Source organism: Astatotilapia calliptera, unplaced genomic scaffold (assembly GCF_900246225.1).
Source record: "Astatotilapia calliptera unplaced genomic scaffold, fAstCal1.2 U_scaffold_46, whole genome shotgun sequence".
Taxonomy (NCBI): Eukaryota; Metazoa; Chordata; class Actinopteri; order Cichliformes; family Cichlidae; genus Astatotilapia; species Astatotilapia calliptera.
The window spans coordinates 39,292-60,078 of record NW_020535785.1 but is presented as its reverse complement, the minus strand read 5'-3'; the positions used below and the strand labels follow the sequence as shown (position 1 = coordinate 60,078).

Below are 20,787 nucleotides of genomic sequence, written 5' to 3'. Positions count from 1 at the left end.
AAGGGGAGTTCCCTCCCCTTGAAAAAGGATCTTAAAATCATCATGAAATCTTCTTTGGACTGAGCCTGATCAGAACACAATGCAGATGGAGAAGGACTATCAAAATAAGGCAGAAAACATGACAAACACAGAAACAGAGTACCTAAAAGTACCTATTCCCAACCTAATACACTTTAGTGCAACCAGTTCACTTCAGTAAAAGCAGCAGTGGGAATTACTGGCACAAAAATGCTAACCAAGTGTTTCTCTTTATAAACAGCCAGCCATTGTACAAATAAAATGTTCATGTTGTCTTCCAAACAGTTTCACTAACACTGGATGGACAGGAAGCGTTTGCGATGTCTTCTCCGGCGCTGATAATTGGCGTCTGTCTTGTGTCGGTGACACAAAAGACAGATTTAATGCGACATGACCATTCAAACAGCAGTCGCTTTCTAAAACATTGGATATGTATCAGATTCAGGACCACATACGAAAGTGACCCAGATCGGATTTGAAAATATCGGATTTGTGCCGTTCACACTGTCACACCATGATGGGTCGCATTGGGCCAGAAGAGTCGGAATTGATGCGCTTTCACCTGCAGTGTGAATGTAACCTCAGAGTACTAATCAGGTGGAACCAGATACGGCACACATGATCATTTTTCACGACACACCTACAGTGGGGCAAAAAAGTATTTAGTCAGCCACCGATTGTGCAAGTTCCCCCACCTAAAATGATGACAGAGGTCAGTAATTTGCACCAGAGGTACACTTCAACTGTGAGAGACAGAATGTGAAAAAAAAAATCCATGAATCCACATGGTAGGATTTGTAAAGAATTTATTCGTAAATCAGGGTGGAAAATAAGTATTTGGTCAATAACAAAAATACAACTCAATACTTTGTAACATAACCTTTGTTGGCAATAACAGAGGTCAAACGTTTACTATAGGTCTTTACCAGGTTTGCACACACAGTAGCTGGTATTTTGGCCCATTCCTCCATGCAGATCTTCTCGAGAGCAGTGATGTTTTGGGGCTGTCGCCGAGCAACACGGACTTTCAACTCCCGCCACAGATTTTCTATGGGGTTGAGGTCTGGAGACTGGCTAGGCCACTCCAGGACTTTCAAATGCTTCTTACGGAGCCACTCCTTTGTTGTCCGGGCGGTGTGTTTTGGATCATTGTCATGTTGGAAGACCCAGCCTCGTTTCATCTTCAAAGTTCTCACTGATGGAAGGAGGTTTTGGCTCAAAATCTCCCGATACATGGCCCCATTCATTCTGTCCTTAACACGGATCAGTCGTCCTGTCCCCTTGGCAGAAAAACAGCCCCATAGCATGATGTTTCCACCCCCATGCTTCACAGTAGGTATGGTGTTCTTGGGATGCAACTCAGTATTCTTCTTCCTCCAAACACGACGAGTTGAGTTTATACCAAAAAGTTCTACTTTGGTTTCATCTGACCACATGACATTCTCCCAATCCTCTGCTGTATCATCCATGTGCTCTCTGGCAAACTTCAGACGGGCCTGGACATGCACTGGCTTCAGCAGCGGAACACGTCTGGCACTGCGGGATTTGATTCCCTGCCGTTGTAGTGTGTTACTGATGGTGACCTTTGTTACTTTGGTCCCAGCTCTCTGCAGGTCATTCACCAGGTCCCCCCGTGTGGTTCTGGGATCTTTGCTCACCGTTCTCATGATCATTTTGACCCCACGGGATGAGATCTTGCGTGGAGCCCCAGATCGAGGGAGATTATCAGTGGTCTTGTATGTCTTCCATTTTCTGATGATTGCTCCCACAGTTGATTTTTTCACACCAAGCTGCTTGCCTATTGTAGATTCACACTTCCCAGTCTGGTGCAGGTCTACCATACTTTTCCTGGTGTCCTTCGAAAGCTCTTTGGTCTTGGCCATGGCGGAGTTTGGAGTCTGACTGTTTGAGGCTGTGGACAGGTGTCTTTTATACAGATGATGAGTTCAAACAGGTGCCATTCATACAGGTAACAAGTGGGGGACAGAAAAGCTTCTTACAGAAGACGTTACAGGTCTGTGAGAGCCAGAGATTTTCCTTGTTTGAGGTGACCAAATACTTATTTTCCACCCTGATTTACGAATAAATTCTTTACAAATCCTACCATGTGAATTCATGGATTTTTTTTTCACATTCTGTCTCTCACAGTTGAAGTGTACCTCTGGTGCAAATTACTGACCTCTGTCATCATTTTAAGTGGGGGAACTTGCACAATCGGTGGCTGACTAAATACTTTTTTGCCCCACTGTATGTGCTGCAGCACAGTGGTTGGGAAACATTGGTATAGATGACGTTGAATTGATACATTTACATAATGCAGATTATCTTCCTGTGCATACATCTCAATACTAAATGATATATCTGATAAATGATATAATCAAAATACTTAAAATGAATGAACATTGCAGTTCCACTAACATACAGCACACAGCGATGCACAAAAAACATGCATAATAAATCCAAAATAATAAAACTGTACTTTACATTTTACTGCTGCACTTGAAATGTTTATAAATGTGTATATGTGACATGCAGCATGCATACATTTACATAATGATCAACTTTTTTTAATGACTCGTAAAATGGAGACAATGGTGCATTACAATGAAGCTCATGCATGAGTTCAGTAAGATAGATCTGTATTAACTCATCTGCCTGCATCACTTCCAAATTCATAAACTAATTTCATCAGTCTGATTCTATGATTTTCTTGCTTTCTGAGACTCGTTAGGCCTCATCTCAGTACTCTTCTGTCTTTTTGCCTTTCAAAGTCTCATTCATGTGACCCACCGTCTCTCTATTTCCACCCACCCCATAAGGCTCCAGGGATTTATTAGGAGAGTGCATAATAATAACTAATGTAATCAGAAAATAACACCAGAAAACATTTAAATAGAAAACCAGGTCAACAGAACATTTTCTTAAAAATAACTAAGTAACTGTAACAGGACACAATGCATATTTTTATATTATCAATACTTTATTGAACCTTGAATAGATTTAGTCTCTTTATGCCACAAAGAGAAAACCTACAATTACAAATGAACTAATAAGTCACAAAGTAATAAAACTGTTGTTTTCTTGGACTCTTTAGAGCATACAAGACTGAGGACTGTTCACTGCGTGGAGATCACTTTTAACTAAAAGGTTGCACATAGAAATTTAGATGGTAACAGATGGCTGACCTTTGGGGTTATTAAAAACCCAAAAGATAGAAAAAAAAGCTTTTAAGAGGTAAAAAAGAGCCTGAAAAAATGTTTGCCTCTAAAACTCAGATGGACCTGAGGCTGTTTCTATCAGACTGAATTCAACACTTTAAATATGATCTGTTGGCCCGCTGTGTGAGCAAATTTATGATTTTCAGCTGTGTGGGTTTTCAGATTCGGAGATTCGGAGGTTTTCCATAACACCTTAGCAGTGCCACAGGCTGATAGCATCCATGCCACAGCGCATTGAGGCAGTAATTCATGCAAAAGGGGGCCAAACCAAGTACTGAGTACATAAGTATTATTATACGTTTTACAAGTCCAACATTTCTCTATTTAAAATCCCTTTTTTAATGATTTCATGCAATATTTTGAGATTTTGACACAGAAAATATTGAGTTTTGTAAAATCGACAGTTAAGTTAAGTTAATGGCAGATGGCAGACTGAAGACGTCAGTTGGATGAGTGACGAAACGTTTCTCCCACTGACAACACTACGTCCAGATGAGGAGAATGAACCTTTTGGAACTGCATAATAAGCAGTGTTGGTCAAGTTACTTGAAAAAAGTAATCAGTAACTAATTACTGATTACTTCCCCCAAAAAGTAATCCCGTTACTTTACTGATTACTTATTTTCAAAAGTAATTAATTACTTAGTTACTTAGTTACTTTTTAAAAACACGATTTACAACCTGAAGAGGTGATAAAGCGATAGATCTTTCAGCCCAATTCTACAGCTGTGTTTCCCTCCTGTTACTCATTCCCTGATTGCTCCCGCTGTGTATTTAAGCCCTGTGTTTCTCTGTGTCCGTGTCGTGATCTATTGTTTATTTTGCTGTGTGTTTTGTCAGTCCACCGGTGTTAGTTTATTTTGATTTTTTCCAGTTATGTTATGTTTGAGTTCAGCATTAAAGCTGTTTTGGTTTAAGTTTGTCTCTGGATTCTGCACCTTGGGTCCTATTCCTGTCTGCACACAGCCGTCACTTAACAGAAGATCGCGACCAGAACATGGACCCCGCAGACTCTTTTTCCTCGGAGTTCAACGGCGAGATAAAGCGGATGGTGAGTCTGCTCGACCGCATTGCCCAGTCACGGGATTTACGGACTATGGCAGTCGGGCTGAATGCAGTGGATGCCATCATTCGCCATAACCCTCAGCTGTCTCAGTTTGCTAAGGACACTAAGTTGGACGGCACCATTACTGCCTGGAGAGAGCAAGTCAAGGCTGGCGAGCTTGCTCTCTCACTCTCTACATCTTCCCCACCGTTACCCCAGGACAACACACACTCTCCTTCTGTCTCAACATTGCCACGGACTTCCTCTCCCTCCCCACACCAGCTGGGTTCTCGTTCACCTGCCTTTTTCCTGGCAGCTATGTGGTCAGAGGATGAGGAGCAGGTCTCTTTTTCTCCACCGGTTCCTGTTTCCTCATCCCGAAGGAAACGGCGTTCTGGCCGCCGCCACTACAGAACTGTTGAGCATTCTGACATCACACCCACTTCATCTGTTCTGCAACCTGGTTCTGCTGGAGGGTCCGAGGGGCCCGTTCAGCCTCGTGTCTCCGCTGGAGGGTCCGAGGGGCCCGTTCAGCCTCGTGTCTCTGCTGGAGGGTCCGAGGGGCCCGTGCAGCCTCTTGTCTTGTCGGCTGGGGGTCCAGGAGGACCCAGCCAGCACATTCCAGTGTCTGCTGACGGTTCATGGGCTCTTTTGTTTGTTTGCCTTTGGACTGTTCCTGGGCCTTAGTGCTGTTGTTTTGGACTTTGTTCCCTGTGTTTTGGTTTCTGGCTCATTGTGTTTCATTTGTTTCGTTACAAGTACAAGTAACGCATTACTGCCCATCTCTGATAATAAGGTTACCAAAATGTCAAAGTTCTCTGTGTATGGTTATTTAGTACATTTATGAGAAAACAACTAACTGATTCAAAAATTTCTAATTTTTATTTTAACAAACACCTAGTTGATTTTCACAGAAGTGTTTAATGGAATAAATAAATGCAAATGGACCACTTCATGCATAATGGACCTTCCATGACCTTCCAAGCTATATAGTTTATGTCTTCCATATTTCCAACTATATCCATAATCACATACTGTGTATGCTACCATTGTATATAGTGCATTATCTTACTTTTTTCATTGATTGTACTTAGTTGTATTTTTGTATTTCCTTCATATATCTGTACCTGAGCTGAGGTGACGCAAAAATTTCCCCGTTGTGGGATCAATAAAATCTTGTCTTATCTTATCTTATCTTATCTCTTAAATGAACTGCCCTTTGGTGCAGCGGGAAGCATCAGACAGTTTTGCTGTAAATCAGACTCACGGTTTGACTTTACACTCCTTCTTAAACATATCTCAGTATTAACAAAATCAGAGGTTTTTTTTTTTTTTTTTTGTTTTTTTTTTTGGAAGTGACATTGGAAACAGCAGCATGTGACATCACGTGATGGCGGAGCTTCAGTTCATCCTTTGTCATCCTTTTTTTTTTTTTTTTTTTTTTTTTTTAATAGGACAGGGGGAAAGAATGAAAGAAAGAGGGGGAGAGGAAGAAAGAAAACCAAAGGGGAGAAGAGACGGTGAGAAGGGGGGAAGAGAGAAAAAAAAAAAAAAAAACTCCTGGGTCACCTGTATGGAGAGAAAGAAAAACAAAAAAAACAGGGGAGACAGCAAACAACAAAGAGCAACATAATAATAATAATAAAAAAAAAGCACCATCACAATAAACTAGCTAGTCATAGATATCAATAGTTACTAAATAATAAACGATATTGTGCAGCACGCAAGATAGACAGCGCACAGTGTGCTTTGAGGCAGCAGCCAAGAAAGCTTTAGTCCGCGTCTGTGAATACCCATGTGTACACCTGTGTGCATACCTGTGTGGATCAGCATGCTTGCATTCCAAAGGTTTCTCCATGTAATGATCTGCTAGGGAGTGTGGGGAGCCACAGCCCTGTCCTCTATGGTATCAAGCAGGTATGGAGGAGATCAAAACTCCAGACATCCAGAGGCCCCCAGAACACAAGAGACCAAGGAAGACCCACAGAGGGGCAGCTGCGCCACTGTCCCAGTAAGAGCTAAGGAGAGTCCCAGATGAGAGCTCATTCAGCAGCCGCGGAGCAGAAGCCAGGGGGAGTTGCAGTGACGCGCCCGTGAGCTCCGCCGACAGCCAGCTGTGCCTGAGTGACCAAGCCCCAGGCCGAGAGGCCGGGGGCACCCCACCTCCGAAGTGGCCCGAGCGAGCCCCAGGCTCCAGGCCCCGATAAGCGGCCACCAAGGAGTGAGCCGGTGTCACTGCAACTCCCCCAAAATCAGAGTTTTTACTACTTTAACTCTTTATGTGTAGGAGCTTCTGATCGTGCCATGTACTCAGGGGCGGATCTAGAAGGGTGGCATGGGGTCATAAAATAAAATGATCCTTTGCCACCCCAAGTGCCACCCCAGTTTTCTATATGACATTGTTGTTTGTTAAAATAAGATAGCATTAACACTTAGAGCATAGTTACAGACAGCAGTGAATATAAATGCTAAAACTGAATATATTGCATAGCGGTCCCCCCCTCCACCATTAATAATTGTTTAGCCCATAGCAGGGCCGGCTTTTTTCTTGTTTTCAGTAGCAAGCAATGCTTATAATTGTGCCAGAGCACAACACCATGGGAATTTCAGATTTCATACAGGTGGTTGGATGTTACACTCTGGAAATGGAAGTAAGGTGAGTGTTATTAACCCTCTGTGGTCCACGGACAGGCTGCACCTCCACATCACATGACTGATTTAAGCTGACACAGCAACAAGCTGCAGCCACGCTGACTCTCTATTTCAGCCCATATTGAATGTTCGAACTTCTAAGTTTTTAAATTTTAATTACCAGCCAGTAAATCCACAGTTGTTATAATTTATATAAGCCATGCCATGCCAAAAACTGTTGTCACGTTTTGTTTTGTTTTTGTGTGTGTTTTTTTAAGCGTATTCTAAGGACAGCACGAAAACACTAAAAGAAAGAAAAAAAGTCACCTCTTTCCCGTTCTGTCAAAAAATGTCTCATGTCCACCAATTAAAAAGAAAAGTCACCACCAGGGTTGTTTAGGAAGAGGGGAAGGCAGGGCAGGAGACAGAGCGAGCAAGTTAGGGAGAGAGAGAGAGAGTTTTTAGATGTGGGCAGTGTTGGGCAAGTTACTTTGAAAAAGTAATTAATTATAGTTACTAGTTACTTCTTCAAAAAGTAACTGAGTTAGTAACTGAGTTACAATATTCTAAAATTAATTAATTACTTGAAAAGTAACTATTGAGTTACTTTGAAAAAAATGTTTAACCCTCTGGGGTCCAGGGTATAATTGGCCATTTTTAACTACTTTTGATTGTCCCTCCACATTTTACCTTTAAAAACGATTTACTTTGCCTTGTTTTCATTTGTACATGTATTGTATTAACACAATAGATCTAAAATCAGAAAAAAACCATAAAATCAGAGTAGAAAAAAGTTATATTTTTTACTGTAACAACCACAAACATGTTTAATGAATCATATTTCATAACTTTAAATACAAGTATAAATTGTCCATTTTAAAATCCTATGCACAAGTTTTGCAAACAACAAAGTTATTTGTCACACACACACACACACATATAGTGCCTTGTCTTAGAACCAAGGGGGGGTTTTACGATGGGAGGTGCTTGTGTTGTGTTGTCATGTGTACTGTAAATGTCATGTCAATAAAAAGGCTACGAGGACAGCTGCTCTTTGAAGGATTTGGGCTAGAGAGTGATGAGCATTATGCTCCACCGCCTGATTCAGACCAAAGCTCTCCCTCATTAGCGAGTTAATAACCGGTTGAAGATGTTCTGCTATGTCTTGTGTTCGTCATGAGGAATAAGTCTCTAAACTAGCGGGGCATGTGGAAACACAGACCCAACATTTAACAAATTTATTACTGCTGGAAATAAACTAAACTGGAGCACACGTTTCCAAACAGCAGAATCAAAGCTGTTAATCACGAATTAACCTCAGCAAGCAAATAATCAAAGATCAAAAGTGATAGGAGAAAACTTATTTTGGTGAAAGTGGATTGCAGCAGTGTTTAAGGGACTGGCTGCACTATACGGACTTCATTGGCATTATTACCTTTTAACAGCAACGTAATAATGAAGAAGACAATGAAAATTAACTTTGTTTTTAAATCTCCTTAACAATACTTCTAAGTAAAAAAGAGAAAAACGCTAAAAAATTCAATTGTATTTGTGTTAAACGTCTACATTTCATTGTTGGATGTCCATCGCTGCTCCCTACAACTCTCAGGTAGACGGTGCTGATATGATCAACAGTGCTTTTCCTGCCATTTGTTCCTCTCTGGACCACGTAACACTGAAATGTTCCAGTGTCGTCACTTGTCACGTCCTTCAGAATCAAAGACACGTCTCCGTCCTTCATCTGTCTGTCCTGCAGATCCACCCGGTTCACAAACGATGGAAGCTGGTTCATTGAAATAAACTGCTCATCCCGGTACATGAGGACATGTCCTTCCTGCAGGTCAAGTCTAAACCACTCCACCACAGCTCTGATGGGAACGCTGAGATGTGGAGTTCGACATGGCAGAGTGACGTTCTGTCCAGGCTCAGCTTTGATGATTTTCCCATCTGAAAAAGGAGAAAAGTGTTTGTACACAGTGAGGAGCAAACAGGGAGATAGATGAGCTGAACTAAAGAAACCTAATTTCATCTTTTTGAATTGAAATGTAAATTATTTGGCATGCATTTCAGGATGGAAATCCAATTTATCAAAGCTATTAAAGCTAATGGAAGTAGCTCTAACAAAAGTTACAGTTTTCTTGCAATTGACCACAAAAATAATTACTTTAAGTTTGGACTGACTCAAACTCTATAGGATAACTGTGTGTTAGTAATAGCAAATATGGACACTTCACTGATCAATGGATGCGTATATTTGTCAAAAACTTTTTTTTTTATAATTCAAGTATTTATTAGATTTTCCATTTTATAACAGCAAATACAGAGATGCAACAACCAAAAGCAAGAAGCAAACAAACAAAAACAAACAAACAAAATAAATAACTAAAATAAATAAATAAAAAAATAAAAAAAACACAACGAAACAAAACAAAACAAGTCAGGTTTTAACATATGTTGTATTAAACTCAAATGTCCAAGTCAGGTAGACATGTAGGTGCAAAAATTGTCCCACTGTTCCAGCGCAGCTTCTGTCACATGATGTATTTTTCCCAGCATCTTTTCGCATGCAACATTCCCAATCATTCTGTCTTTCCACATTTTAAGCGTTGGAATATGAGAGTCCTTCCAGTGTTCCAAAATGACACGGGCACATGTTACCAATGCAGTACTTAACACTCTAAACTGGTGTTTACTTAATTGCGGCACCTCTCCTTTGTCTCCTAGTAAACATAATTTAGGTGATCTGGGTAGGTTACAAAGTGTCCACCCCTGCAAATAATTCAGTACAGTGTTCCAAACTGGAAAAACCAGCGGGCATTCCCAGAGGGCATGTATCAGACTACCTTTGACTTTTTGGCATTTCCAACACAAGTCATCTCTACCAATCCCCATTCTATACAGCCTTGAAGGAGTATAATAGTATCTGTTAAGAATTTTGTATTGAATAAATTTTCCCCTGGCTTCCCTAATGTATAATCCATTGTTCGACAATATAGAATCCCATGTATCTTCATCCATTGTACGCCCTAGATCCCTTTCCCATACTTTTTTCAGGCTCTTATTTATATTGTTTTTAATCCATGGGCAAATATTATACCATTTCGCAGCTGTGCACAGAAATGGGGGTAGTAGCATGAAATTCTCTATCGAGTTACTTTCACATGTTATTGTAACTCCTCCTTTTAAACAGTTTCTTATTTGCAAATACTTCCAGAAATGACTGTTACCCTCTAAACAAAACTTATTTTTAATATCCTCATACGACATGAAAACACCCCCTTCAAATAGGTCACTAATAGTTCTGATACCTCTTCTTAGCCATTGTGTCCAGTAAACAGTCTGCTTACCAATTTTAATTTTAGGATTATACCACAAGGGGGCATACTTCTGTACATATGGCACAAGTTTATATTTCTTATGCACCTCCAACCATACCATTTTCGAAAATTTCAAAATAGGGTTTTGCGTCTTACCGTGATTATTCACTTTTTGTGATAAAATATCAATTGGTGTGAATGGAGATGCAAGCTCTTGTTCTATTAAAATCCAGTCTATATTATTTTTCCCTGCCCAATGTTTGCCTAATCTAGCCATTTCAAAAGAGATACTATAATACTCTATATTGGGCAGGGCTAGTCCCCCTTCTTTCTTAGAATGGGACAGTCGATTTATGTTAATACGGGGTTTACCACCCTTCCAAATGTTGCACACTTGAATTAAAATGAATTGAAACCAGTGTGGCTTTGTGAGTTCGCCTTTACTGCATCTGCAAATATATACATGGACATAGCACAGCGTTACACACTTTTGCAGTCTCACATAACGCTTATAGGCGCACTGCCTTATGGGTAGTATTTAAACTCAAATCACTAATATTTCTTACAGTGGAACAATGAAATAAACATAAACACAAGGTACTGTGATCCACCAGTCTACATCTGCTGTGATTACAGCCCGGTACAGGTATAAATCCACAAAAGTGCCACGAGGTTTCCACACAAACTAATGAATCAGATCTAGCTGCTAATCGTTAGCATCACAGCTAATTCACATCGCTACCAATAACTTATACACTAATGACACATAGTGGGGATTAACGGCCAACTTTCCCACATTCTCTGCAACCCCGTGGACTCATCTGTAGACACATTTTAAGTTATTTACCATCTTGTATCTGCTTACCTGCAAATATATACATGGACATAGCACAGCGTTACACACTTTTGCAGTCTCACATAACGCTTATAGGCGCACTGCCTTATGGGTAGTGGCTGGCTTCTTTACTCCCGCTAGAGCTGCTCATTTTAGGGGATACTCCCTCTTGTGGTGTAACGGAGGAATAACTACGCTTCCTGCACTATGTCATTTTTGGAGACTGGGGCACACATTATTTTACCACAATCAAAGAAAATACAGATGTGAACAATCAGACCATTTAACTAACTACAATATTGTCACTAAAGATTATGGGGGGTGTCTTGTTTTGTCCACAATGTCTTTCTTGTCCTTACACTCTCCCCTCAAAAAGTTAATGGCGTCCCGACATTCTACCAATATCAGTCCTTATGTGGCAACTATACATTGCTCGTAGGAGGCTACATCCCTTTAGGAGTCAGAGTTCAGCATCACTGCTAGCCACAGTGAAACACATGACATGTATCTCCCCTTCATGTCATATGTCGCAGCAGGTGTTATTGTGCACGATAACAGTCCACTGCTTTTCCATCCATATCACGGGTATCTGCATCTTTACTGAGTAAGGTGCTCTCACCTGGACATAACCTCGCTACATGACATGGGTGCCATTCTCATTACAGGTCATTCCACTGTCTTCTTTATAGCTAACAAAACAGAATTAATATTTCTATCCTTCTAATAAGCATTAATAAAAACCCAAAAATGTAACTGTTATAACTGCTTTACTGCAATATGTAACATATGACTGTGTCTGAGGTATTTATTCAAGTGCTAACGTTGGCTGTCCTAACTTGTGGTAAGTAAACATTAGCTTTTGTTTTCTCATTCTGAAAGGATACTTTTTCACACTGGCAGGTGACTGGTCAGTGTCCTCTTGGTCACTGCACTCCATCTCGAGCTGGTGCGTCTGCTCTGTGTCTTTAATGTCCTCTTGTGCCTCTGTATCCTCGTCATGCTGGTCGCGTTGGTGTTCTATATCATTCACGCCCAGATTCTCTTCTTCGCAATCCTCCTGGTGTTCCCTGTCATTGTCATCACAGAGATCCTCCCTACTGCCTGCTCCACTTTCTGCATTGAACTCTGATGCTTCTGTCCACCAGGACTGTCTACCACGTTCCCCTTGTTCTGTTGCCAGTCCTCTGATTGCCCTCCAGTCATCTTCATCCTCCGAACTGTGCTCTTGCTCATGCCGCTCATGTCTGTCCTTGTTGTTTTTCTGTTTTTGCTTTCCCAGTTCTGCATGTGAGTTGACTTTTCCGGCTGGTAAGAAGTCACACAGCAGCAGGAGGTTCCTGTGGACGACTCTGACACGTCCCTTGCCATTTTCTGGCTTAATCTCATATACTGGGCTCTCCTTATGTTTCCTTTGTGTCACCTGAAACACCTGGTCCTCCCAGAAGGATCTCAGTTTCCCTGGTCCTCCCTTCTCACCAAAATTCCGGACCAGTACTCTGCACCCTGGGTACAGCTCTGCACCATGTGTTTTTCTGTCATAGAGCACTTTTCCCCGTCGACTCTCCTTACAGGCTGTCGCTGAGGCCAGTTTGTAAGCGTCCTGCATGCGAATCTTCCACTTCTCAGCATAGTCTTGATGAGAAGGGCTTTGGTCATTAGCTGTGAGACCAAAAATCACATCAATGGGGAGTCTGGGGTTTCTCCCAAACAAGAGGAAATAAGGTGCATATCCAGTAGCCTCGCTGCGCGTACAGTTGTACGCATGGACCACCTTTGCCAGGGATGCCTTCCAGTCTGCTTTTGCCCCCTCTGGGAGGTTCCGAAGCATGGCCAGCAGTGTCCTATTGAACCTTTCTACCTGACCATTTCCCTGGGGGTGGTATGGTGTGGTTCTGGACCCCTTGACTCCACTGTATCCCTCCAGCTTGGCAAAGAGTTTGTTTTCGAACTCTCTTCCCTGGTCATGATGGAGCCGTGTGGGAAAACCAAACTTCAACACAAAGTCTCCAAATATTTTCTCTGCCGCTGTTTTGGCACTTTTATCTCTGCAGGGATAAGCCTGAGCAAATCGTGTAAAGTGGTCCATGGCCACGAGGATATACTCATACCCTCCCTTACATTTCTCCAAATGTAGAAAATTAATGGAGACCAGCTCAAACGGGTACGCTTGTTTTTTAGACAACTACACACCTGTGTTATGTAGTGCTCCACGTCCTTCTGCATGTGAGGCCAGTAAAAGCGATCCCGAATGAGGGCCAAAACTCTCTCCACCCCCAAGTGACCCATGTCTTCATGTAGTTCTTTATAAATGAGCGAATGGAACTTCTTAGGCAGAAGTAGCTGTGTTCGGCTGAGTGTTTTCCTGTACAGTAAACCATCATTATCAAGGTGCAGTTTCTGTTTTTCCCTTGCCAGAGCAGCGATCTCCTTGTTGCCTGCCTGTTTTCTGCCTTTTGGCCACCGATTAGAGATGACATACTTCAGGACTTCCCCGATCACAGAATCCTCTTTTTGTGCATCTCTTAAGTTTGCCTTAGGGATTTCCAGACCTGACATCCCTACCTCCTCACTTTGCTCTTCTACCACAGTTGAGATGTTTAACGGGCAGAGCCAGGGTTCACTTCCCTGCAGCTGAACAGCCAGAGCCTGAGTCACGCTGTTTAGGACCTCAGGTGTCACTGCTTCTGTACACGTTTGTATGTAGTGTTCCATATCCAAGGGCATTCGTGAGAGACCATCTGCATCCCTGTTAGCTCTACCAGGTCGATACTTGATGGAGAACTGGAAGTCAGCGAGTTCAGCCACCCATCTGTGTGTGGTTGCATTCAGTTTTGCCGTTGTCAGCACATATGTGAGGGGGTTATTGTCAGTGTAGACAATGAAGGGTGGTGAATAGTAGAGATAATCTCTAAACCTCTCACATATGGCCCACTTCATGGCAAGAAATTCCAGCTTCCCTGAATGGAGGTGGTAGTTCTTCTCTGGGGCAGTAAGGGTCCTAGACCCATATGCTATAACCACTAGCTTCCCATTTTGTCTTTGGTAAAGCACAGCTCCAAGTCCCTCCTGTGATGCATCACAGTGTAAGATGAATGGTTGCTCAAAGTCAGGATAACCTAAAACGGGGGGCTGAATGAGGAAGTTGACGAGCTGACAGACCACCTGATGATGCTCAGCTGACCATACCACTGGGTGAGAGGATGGTAGCTGACCCCCTTGATTCTTTGTCTTTTTGTTGTCTTTTGACGCCCTGACTCTCCCTTCCCCTGGCTTTTCTGAGGAGAGCAGGTCATAGAGTGGCTTTGCAATGCGCGAAAAGTTAGGAATATAGTTGCGATAGTATGAGATGAATCCCAACAGCTTCCTCACTTCCCCAATGGTGGTGGGGTTCCTTTGTTTTAAGGCTTGGACAGGCGCAATGTCAGCGGGGTCCATGGTGTGACCATCTTGAGTTACCAACCTCCCCAGGAATCTCACCTGATTTTTGAACAGTTCACATTTCCTGGGTGTTAATTTCACTCCATGGCTCTGATAACGCTGCAGGACCTGCTTTAGATCATTTAAGTGGTCCTCAAATGTTTTTGAATGAACAAGGTTGTCATCCAAGTAAGGCAGACATGTGTCGTCCCGCAGCCCTGCAAGGCATTCTTCCATCGACCTCTGAAACTCTGCCGGTGCAGACGACAGCCCAAAAGGAATTCTTACCCATTCATACAATCCCCAGGGTGTGATGAATGCTGTGAGAGGGCGACTTGACTCTTCCAGGAAGCCCTGGTGATAAGCCTTCCCTTGGTCTAAGACCGAGAACCAGGAGCTTCCTTTCAATGTGTTGAGCATATCCTGTATGCGTGGTATGGGATGGCGGTCCGGGATTGACTTTGTATTTAGCTCCCTATAGTCGCAGCACAAGCGGAGGCCGCCATCCTTTTTTCGCACACATACGATGGGGCTGGAGTAGGGGGATTTTGATTTCTTTATCCACCCTCTATTCAGCAAGTCTTCCAAATATTCTTTTACTTCTTTATGAAGTGGCTTAGGCACTGATGTATATGTTCGGCGAACAGGTGTGGGGTCGCTGAGGCGGATCTTAAGCTGCAGTGAGGGGATATTGCCAACATCGTGTTCATCACGAGCAAAGGCATTACTCTCCTCCCTTAATAGCTGCCTGATCTTCAGCTGCTGTGCCGGAGAGAGATGGTTGAGGGGAACTGGGGGGTCCCAAACACCTTCACTGTTGCTTCTTGTTCTGTTTTCCTGTTCCCCAATTTGGCTAGCTGGAGGTGTAGCTGTTGCTTCTACAGTAGATCTTGTTGTTCCCATTTGTTCTATTTCCACTGTCAATGTGTTTGCTGGGTAAATAGTTCGAACCCTCTGAGTTTGTCCCAAAACAGTTCTCGGAGGCAGTATGATCTCATAAGCTTTGGTATTAGTGACTGGGAGGCTCATACGGGACCAGCTGCCTTGCTGTAAATGGACAACGCCCTCTTGCACCTCCAATCCCTCTGGCATCTGAGGGTAGGGGCTGGGCTCGAACAGTACATCCTGACCTGCTGGGAGTGGGCCTGCTCTCACACTACACTTGACCACTCTTGTCTGACCAGGTGGGATACTCATTAATTCTCTCCCAGTTTTCACTCTGCCCTCACCTAGCCCATCCTCTCCACTCTTCATCACCTTTATAAAGACCTCAGCTTTCTTACAGTCAATGGAGAATGCTGTGCTAACAGCTTCTGTTACAGCACGAGGTGGCTCTATTCCCCTCTCTAGCATGTATTCAATCACGTTGAAGCCAATTATTGGCTCCTCCGCCACCCCGTCTTCCTGAGCTACTAATACTGGCATGAGAAGTTCTAACTGCGCAGCCTCTTCTGTGGGCAACCTGAATTTGATTTCAACCCACCCGGAAAATGGGATTGGTGTCTGGTTTACTGCCCTCCCATCTAATATACCAGGCCCAATGATTTCAGTTAAACTCCTAACTTTGAGGTGTGGGATGTTCTGTTGTCTCCATTTTTCATTTATGAGACAAACCTGTGATCCCGTGTCCCACAACGCTGCGGCTTTTACTCCCTCAAGCAGGCAGGTGATCAGGTGCTTCCTCCCTATAAGATTGAGGAGCTGGGCTCTTCGTTTTGGGGAGAGGAGGCTGACGGAGACCGCTTCATTGCTCTTATCTGGTGTGGCGGCTGCTGCTTTTGTCTCCAAATGTTTTATACTGTCCGTCAAGAGTTTGTGAACATCTTGTTGTTGCTCACCTTGGTTTAGTAGCTGAAAAGAGGGTGACGGGCGTGGGTTCACCGTGCTAGCTGACATACCAATCTGCTCTGCCCTGTCTGGAAGTTTTCTCGGGGTGCGGCATCCCCTTGACAAATGCCCACTTTGTCCACATTTGAAGCAGTGGTCGCAGTTTTCTCCTCTATTGCTGTCCTGACAATCCCTGCAGCCACGTTTGAGGCTTGGGCGGTGTGAGGGAGAAGGTCGGTGCGACTCACGAATCACTCCTTTTATTTCAGCTATTTCCCCTTTTAGTTGATTGATGATATCAAACAGCTCAGTTTCCTTGCGTGTCACTGTTGCTGGTGCTTTAGCAGCTTTACCTTTTGTCGAGGTGGAGAATGGCTGGTCTTGCCCACCCACTGCACCAACCGTTGCCTCCTGCACTGACTGTGCCTCTGCTTTTATCTCTCTTACTTTCATTTCTCGGATGGTCTTTCTGAATTTTTGTTGCCTCTCCCACTCAAGGCTGGCCGCTTCATTTGTCTTTGCAATCAGCACATCGTCAGTGACTGCTGGATCATCCAGGTAGAGTTTGATCTGGTATTTCACATTGTCGCTAATCAGACCTGTGCCAACGGCTTGCAGAAACTTTTTCTGAATCAGTTCGACACTGTATTGTTCATCTGTTCCTGGCTCCCTTGATGATGCTAGGAGTCTTTCTTTCAGCTCTATTGCCCTAAATAGAAAGTTCTGTGGGGACTCATTACTTCCTTGAGTGATATTTATCAGCCGATGATAGAGGTCAGTAGAGCTATCCTCCTTGTAGTGTCCCCTCAGTATGGTACGAAGCTGCATGAGGGTGAGGTCTGTTTTAATCTCCAACATATCACGGAGACTTAGGCCTGGGCTTATGGCCCTAACAACAGCTTCAATAATTTCAGCTTCGCTGTGATTCTTTTTAAGTCCCATTTCGATTTGATGAATCAGGTTGGAGTATGACAGTTTGTCTTTCTGACCCCGTTCCCCAATTTGGCCACTGATTCTAAATTCCCTGCGTATAGTCACTTCAGGGGGCTGTGTTGCTGGTGAAGCAGGTAACGGTGATGGACGAGTAGGTAACTGTGCGGCCAGACCCTGACTAGTTTCTTGGGAGGCCATTCTGTCTGTCAATCTTGCCATTTCTTCCTCTAACCTTTTTGTTGAGGTTTGAAAACTTAGTTGCAATGCTGCATATTGTTCTTGTAGACTGGCCAATGCAACCGCATCCCTACTGACACTCTCTTCACGTTCCTGTGTAGGGTCATCTCTTTCCTTTAATTCTTTAACAGTTTTAATTAATCTGTCCAGGAATGTGTGTGCTACTTCCTCTTCCTCCACTTCAATAATTGTTTCAACTGCTTCACTTATTGTTCTGATCAGCGTGTGCTTCTTTGTCTGTTTTCCAATTGAGATTTTAGCTTGTAAACACACTTCTTGTAGTTGATCTGACCTTAACTGTAGCAAGCTCTCACTTAGCTGGTCTTGCAGTTGCTCCAACTCCATACTGTGGGTGACGATTCTGTAATCTCACACTGCTTCTCAGTAGCACCGCTGATCCCACCGCTGCCACCAAATTTTGTTGCACACTTGAATTAAAATGAATTGAAACCAGTGTGGCTTTGTGAGTTCGCCTTTACTGCATCTGCAAATATATACATGGACATAGCACAGCGTTACACACTTTTGCAGTCTCACATAACGCTTATAGGCGCACTGCCTTATGGGTAGTATTTAAACTCAAATCACTAATATTTCTTACAGTGGAACAATGAAATAAACATAAACACAAGGTAGTGTGATCCACCAGTCTACATCTGCTGTGATTACAGCCCGGTACAGGTATAAATCCACAAAAGTGCCACGAGGTTTCCACACAAACTAATGAATCAGATCTAGCTGCTAATCGTTAGCATCACAGCTAATTCACATCGCTACCAATAACTTATACACTAATGACACATAGTGGGGATTAACGGCCAACTTTCCCACATTCTCTGCAACCCCGTGGACTCATCTGTAGACACATTTTAAGTTATTTACCATCTTGTATCTGCTTACCTGCAAATATATACATGGACATAGCACAGCGTTACACACTTTTGCAGTCTCACATAACGCTTATAGGCGCACTGCCTTATGGGTAGTGGCTGGCTTCTTTACTCCCGCTAGAGCTGCTCATTTTAGGGGATACTCCCTCTTGTGGTGTAACGGAGGAATAACTACGCTTCCTGCACTATGTCATTTTTGGAGACTGGGGCACACATTATTTTACCACAATCAAAGAAAATACAGATGTGAACAATCAGACCATTTAACTAACTACAATATTGTCACTAAAGATTATGGGGGGTGTCTTGTTTTGTCCACAATGTCTTTCTTGTCCTTACACAAAGAAAATCTTTTATCATATTATTGTAGCTTTGCAACATCCGTCGCGGGATACACATAGGCAGCATTCCTGTATAATAGTTGATGAGCGGTGCCACAACCATTTTAACTGTGTTTACTTTTCCCCACAATGTCAAATTTAGTTTACTCCATTTACCCAAGTTTTTATTGATCTTATTTAATAATTTTCCCATACTGTTAGCCATAATATCCTCAATATTGGGGTCCAATTCAATTCCAAGATATTTCATTCCCTTGTCCACCCACTTAAAGTTAAAGCCCGATATTAAGTTATGACTGCAAGCCTGGGAAACTGGCATCGCCTCTGATTTATGCCAATTAATTTTGTACCCCGAAAACATTGAGTATGTATCAATCACCTCTAATAGTTTTGTGATAGAATTAGTTGGGTCTTGGTTTAATATCAGCACATCATCTGCATACAGGAATAATTTGTGTTCTCTGCCTCCCCCAAATACACCTTTAATCTCTGCATTTTCTCTGATTTGAATAGCTAATGGCTCTAAAAATATTATAAATAACAATGGGCTTAAATGGGCTTAAATTGCATCCTTGACGTGTTGATCTGGAAATACTAAAAAAAGGAGAAAGTACCCCATTTGTAAATACAGCTGCTTCTGGACCAGAATACATGGTTCTAATCCATCTGCAAAAATTGTCACCTATTCCAAACTTTTCCAGGGCTGTGAACAGAAAGTTCCACTCCACCCTATCAAAAGCTTTCTGTGCATCTAAAGATATAGCCAATACAGGATTTGTGTTATTTCTATTCAGCCACAGCAGGTGTAGTAATCTCCTCATATTATCAGAAGCAGATCTATTCTTGATAAACCCTACTTGATCTTGATGAATAATTTGTGGTATTACAACCTCCAACCTTGTTGCTAAAACTTTGGATAGAATTTTGCAATCCACATTGATTAAACTTATTGGTCTGTAATTACCTGGATCAGTTAAATCCTTGTCGCCTTTTGGAATTAGTGATATTACTGTCTGATTAAAACTTGCAGGGAGTCGTCCAAATTCAAAGGCTTCATGTAATACTTCAGTTAGAAAAGGACAGCAAATCTATAAATTTATGGTAAAATTCTGCTGGGAATCCATCTATTCCTGGTGACTTCCCAGCTTTCATTGCACGGATAGCTTCTTTTACTTCTACCTCAGTTAGTGGAGTTTCCAATTTGTTCCTACCCTCTTGTGAGATTTTTGGTATTTTCATTTTATCAAAGTATGTACTCAGCAGATCCATACTTACTTTGTTATCGGACGTGTATAAATCTTGATAAAATATTTTAAAAATTGTGTTAATCTCTGAAGAAGATGTAACTAATTTATCATCCTTTTTAACTGCCGTAATAACATTCTGATTGTCCATTTGCTTAAGTTGTCTGGCTAATAGCCTGCCTGTCTTTTCACCATTCTCATAGAAATTAGTTTTAAGACGAAAGAGGGCATACTCTGCTTTTTTGTTATAAATTTTATGAAGGTGTATTCTCTTTCCATAGGGTGAACAAGCCTCCAAATATCTACCACACTGAGATCTTCTTTTAAAGCATCTATCGCTGTCCCAGTTCTAGTACTTGAAGTTGCATTAACCCTTTAAGACCTACCATAGAACCAAGTCCGCCAGAGCTTATATTATATTTTTACATGCTGTGGAGCCATTTTTGGGAGCATTTCAAGTTGCTATACATCAATACAACCATTATAGCCCAGATTTTAATAATATGTATTCATTAAGTGCATAGTAATTACATAAATTGCAAAAAAGTGCAATAAACTACAAAAAAATTGAAAATCGTTTTTGATTTTTTAACATATATTTGTAGTTAGAGAAATTTAAGAGGCTTATCCCTCAAAACTGTAAATACAAAAAAGTTGCACAAAATAGTTTCCCACCACAGGAAATTTATTTTGAGTGTCTTCATAGTTTTATTTCTGAAATACACCAATTTTTATACACTGCAGGAAAAACGAAAATAAATATTATACTGCAAATTTGCAAAAAAGCAGCATATGCATCAAACTAAACTATTTCCAGCAGTGCAATATGAGTCC

The 20,787-nt window shown here is 42.1% G+C and overlaps 1 protein-coding gene across 1 annotated transcript; it reads right to left on the bottom strand.

The window, feature by feature from the left end:
- Positions 1–10,648: 10,648 nt before the first annotated feature.
- On the bottom strand, positions 10,649–13,191 carry LOC113018155 (uncharacterized). Its single transcript, XM_026161222.1, has 2 exons — positions 11,095–13,191; positions 10,649–10,678 (listed from the first exon to the last, which is right to left on the bottom strand). Exon 1 carries the CDS (start codon positions 13,148–13,150, stop codon positions 11,870–11,872), a length of 1,281 nt encoding a protein of 426 aa, XP_026017007.1. The 5' UTR covers positions 13,151–13,191; the 3' UTR covers positions 10,649–10,678; positions 11,095–11,869.
- Positions 13,192–20,787: the final 7,596 nt, after the last annotated feature.

What these genes read in the sequence shown, in the direction of transcription:
- LOC113018155 (XM_026161222.1), bottom strand. Translation starts at nt 13,150, where the DNA reads ATGGACCACTTTACACGATTTGCTCAGGCTTATCCCTGCAGAGATAAA.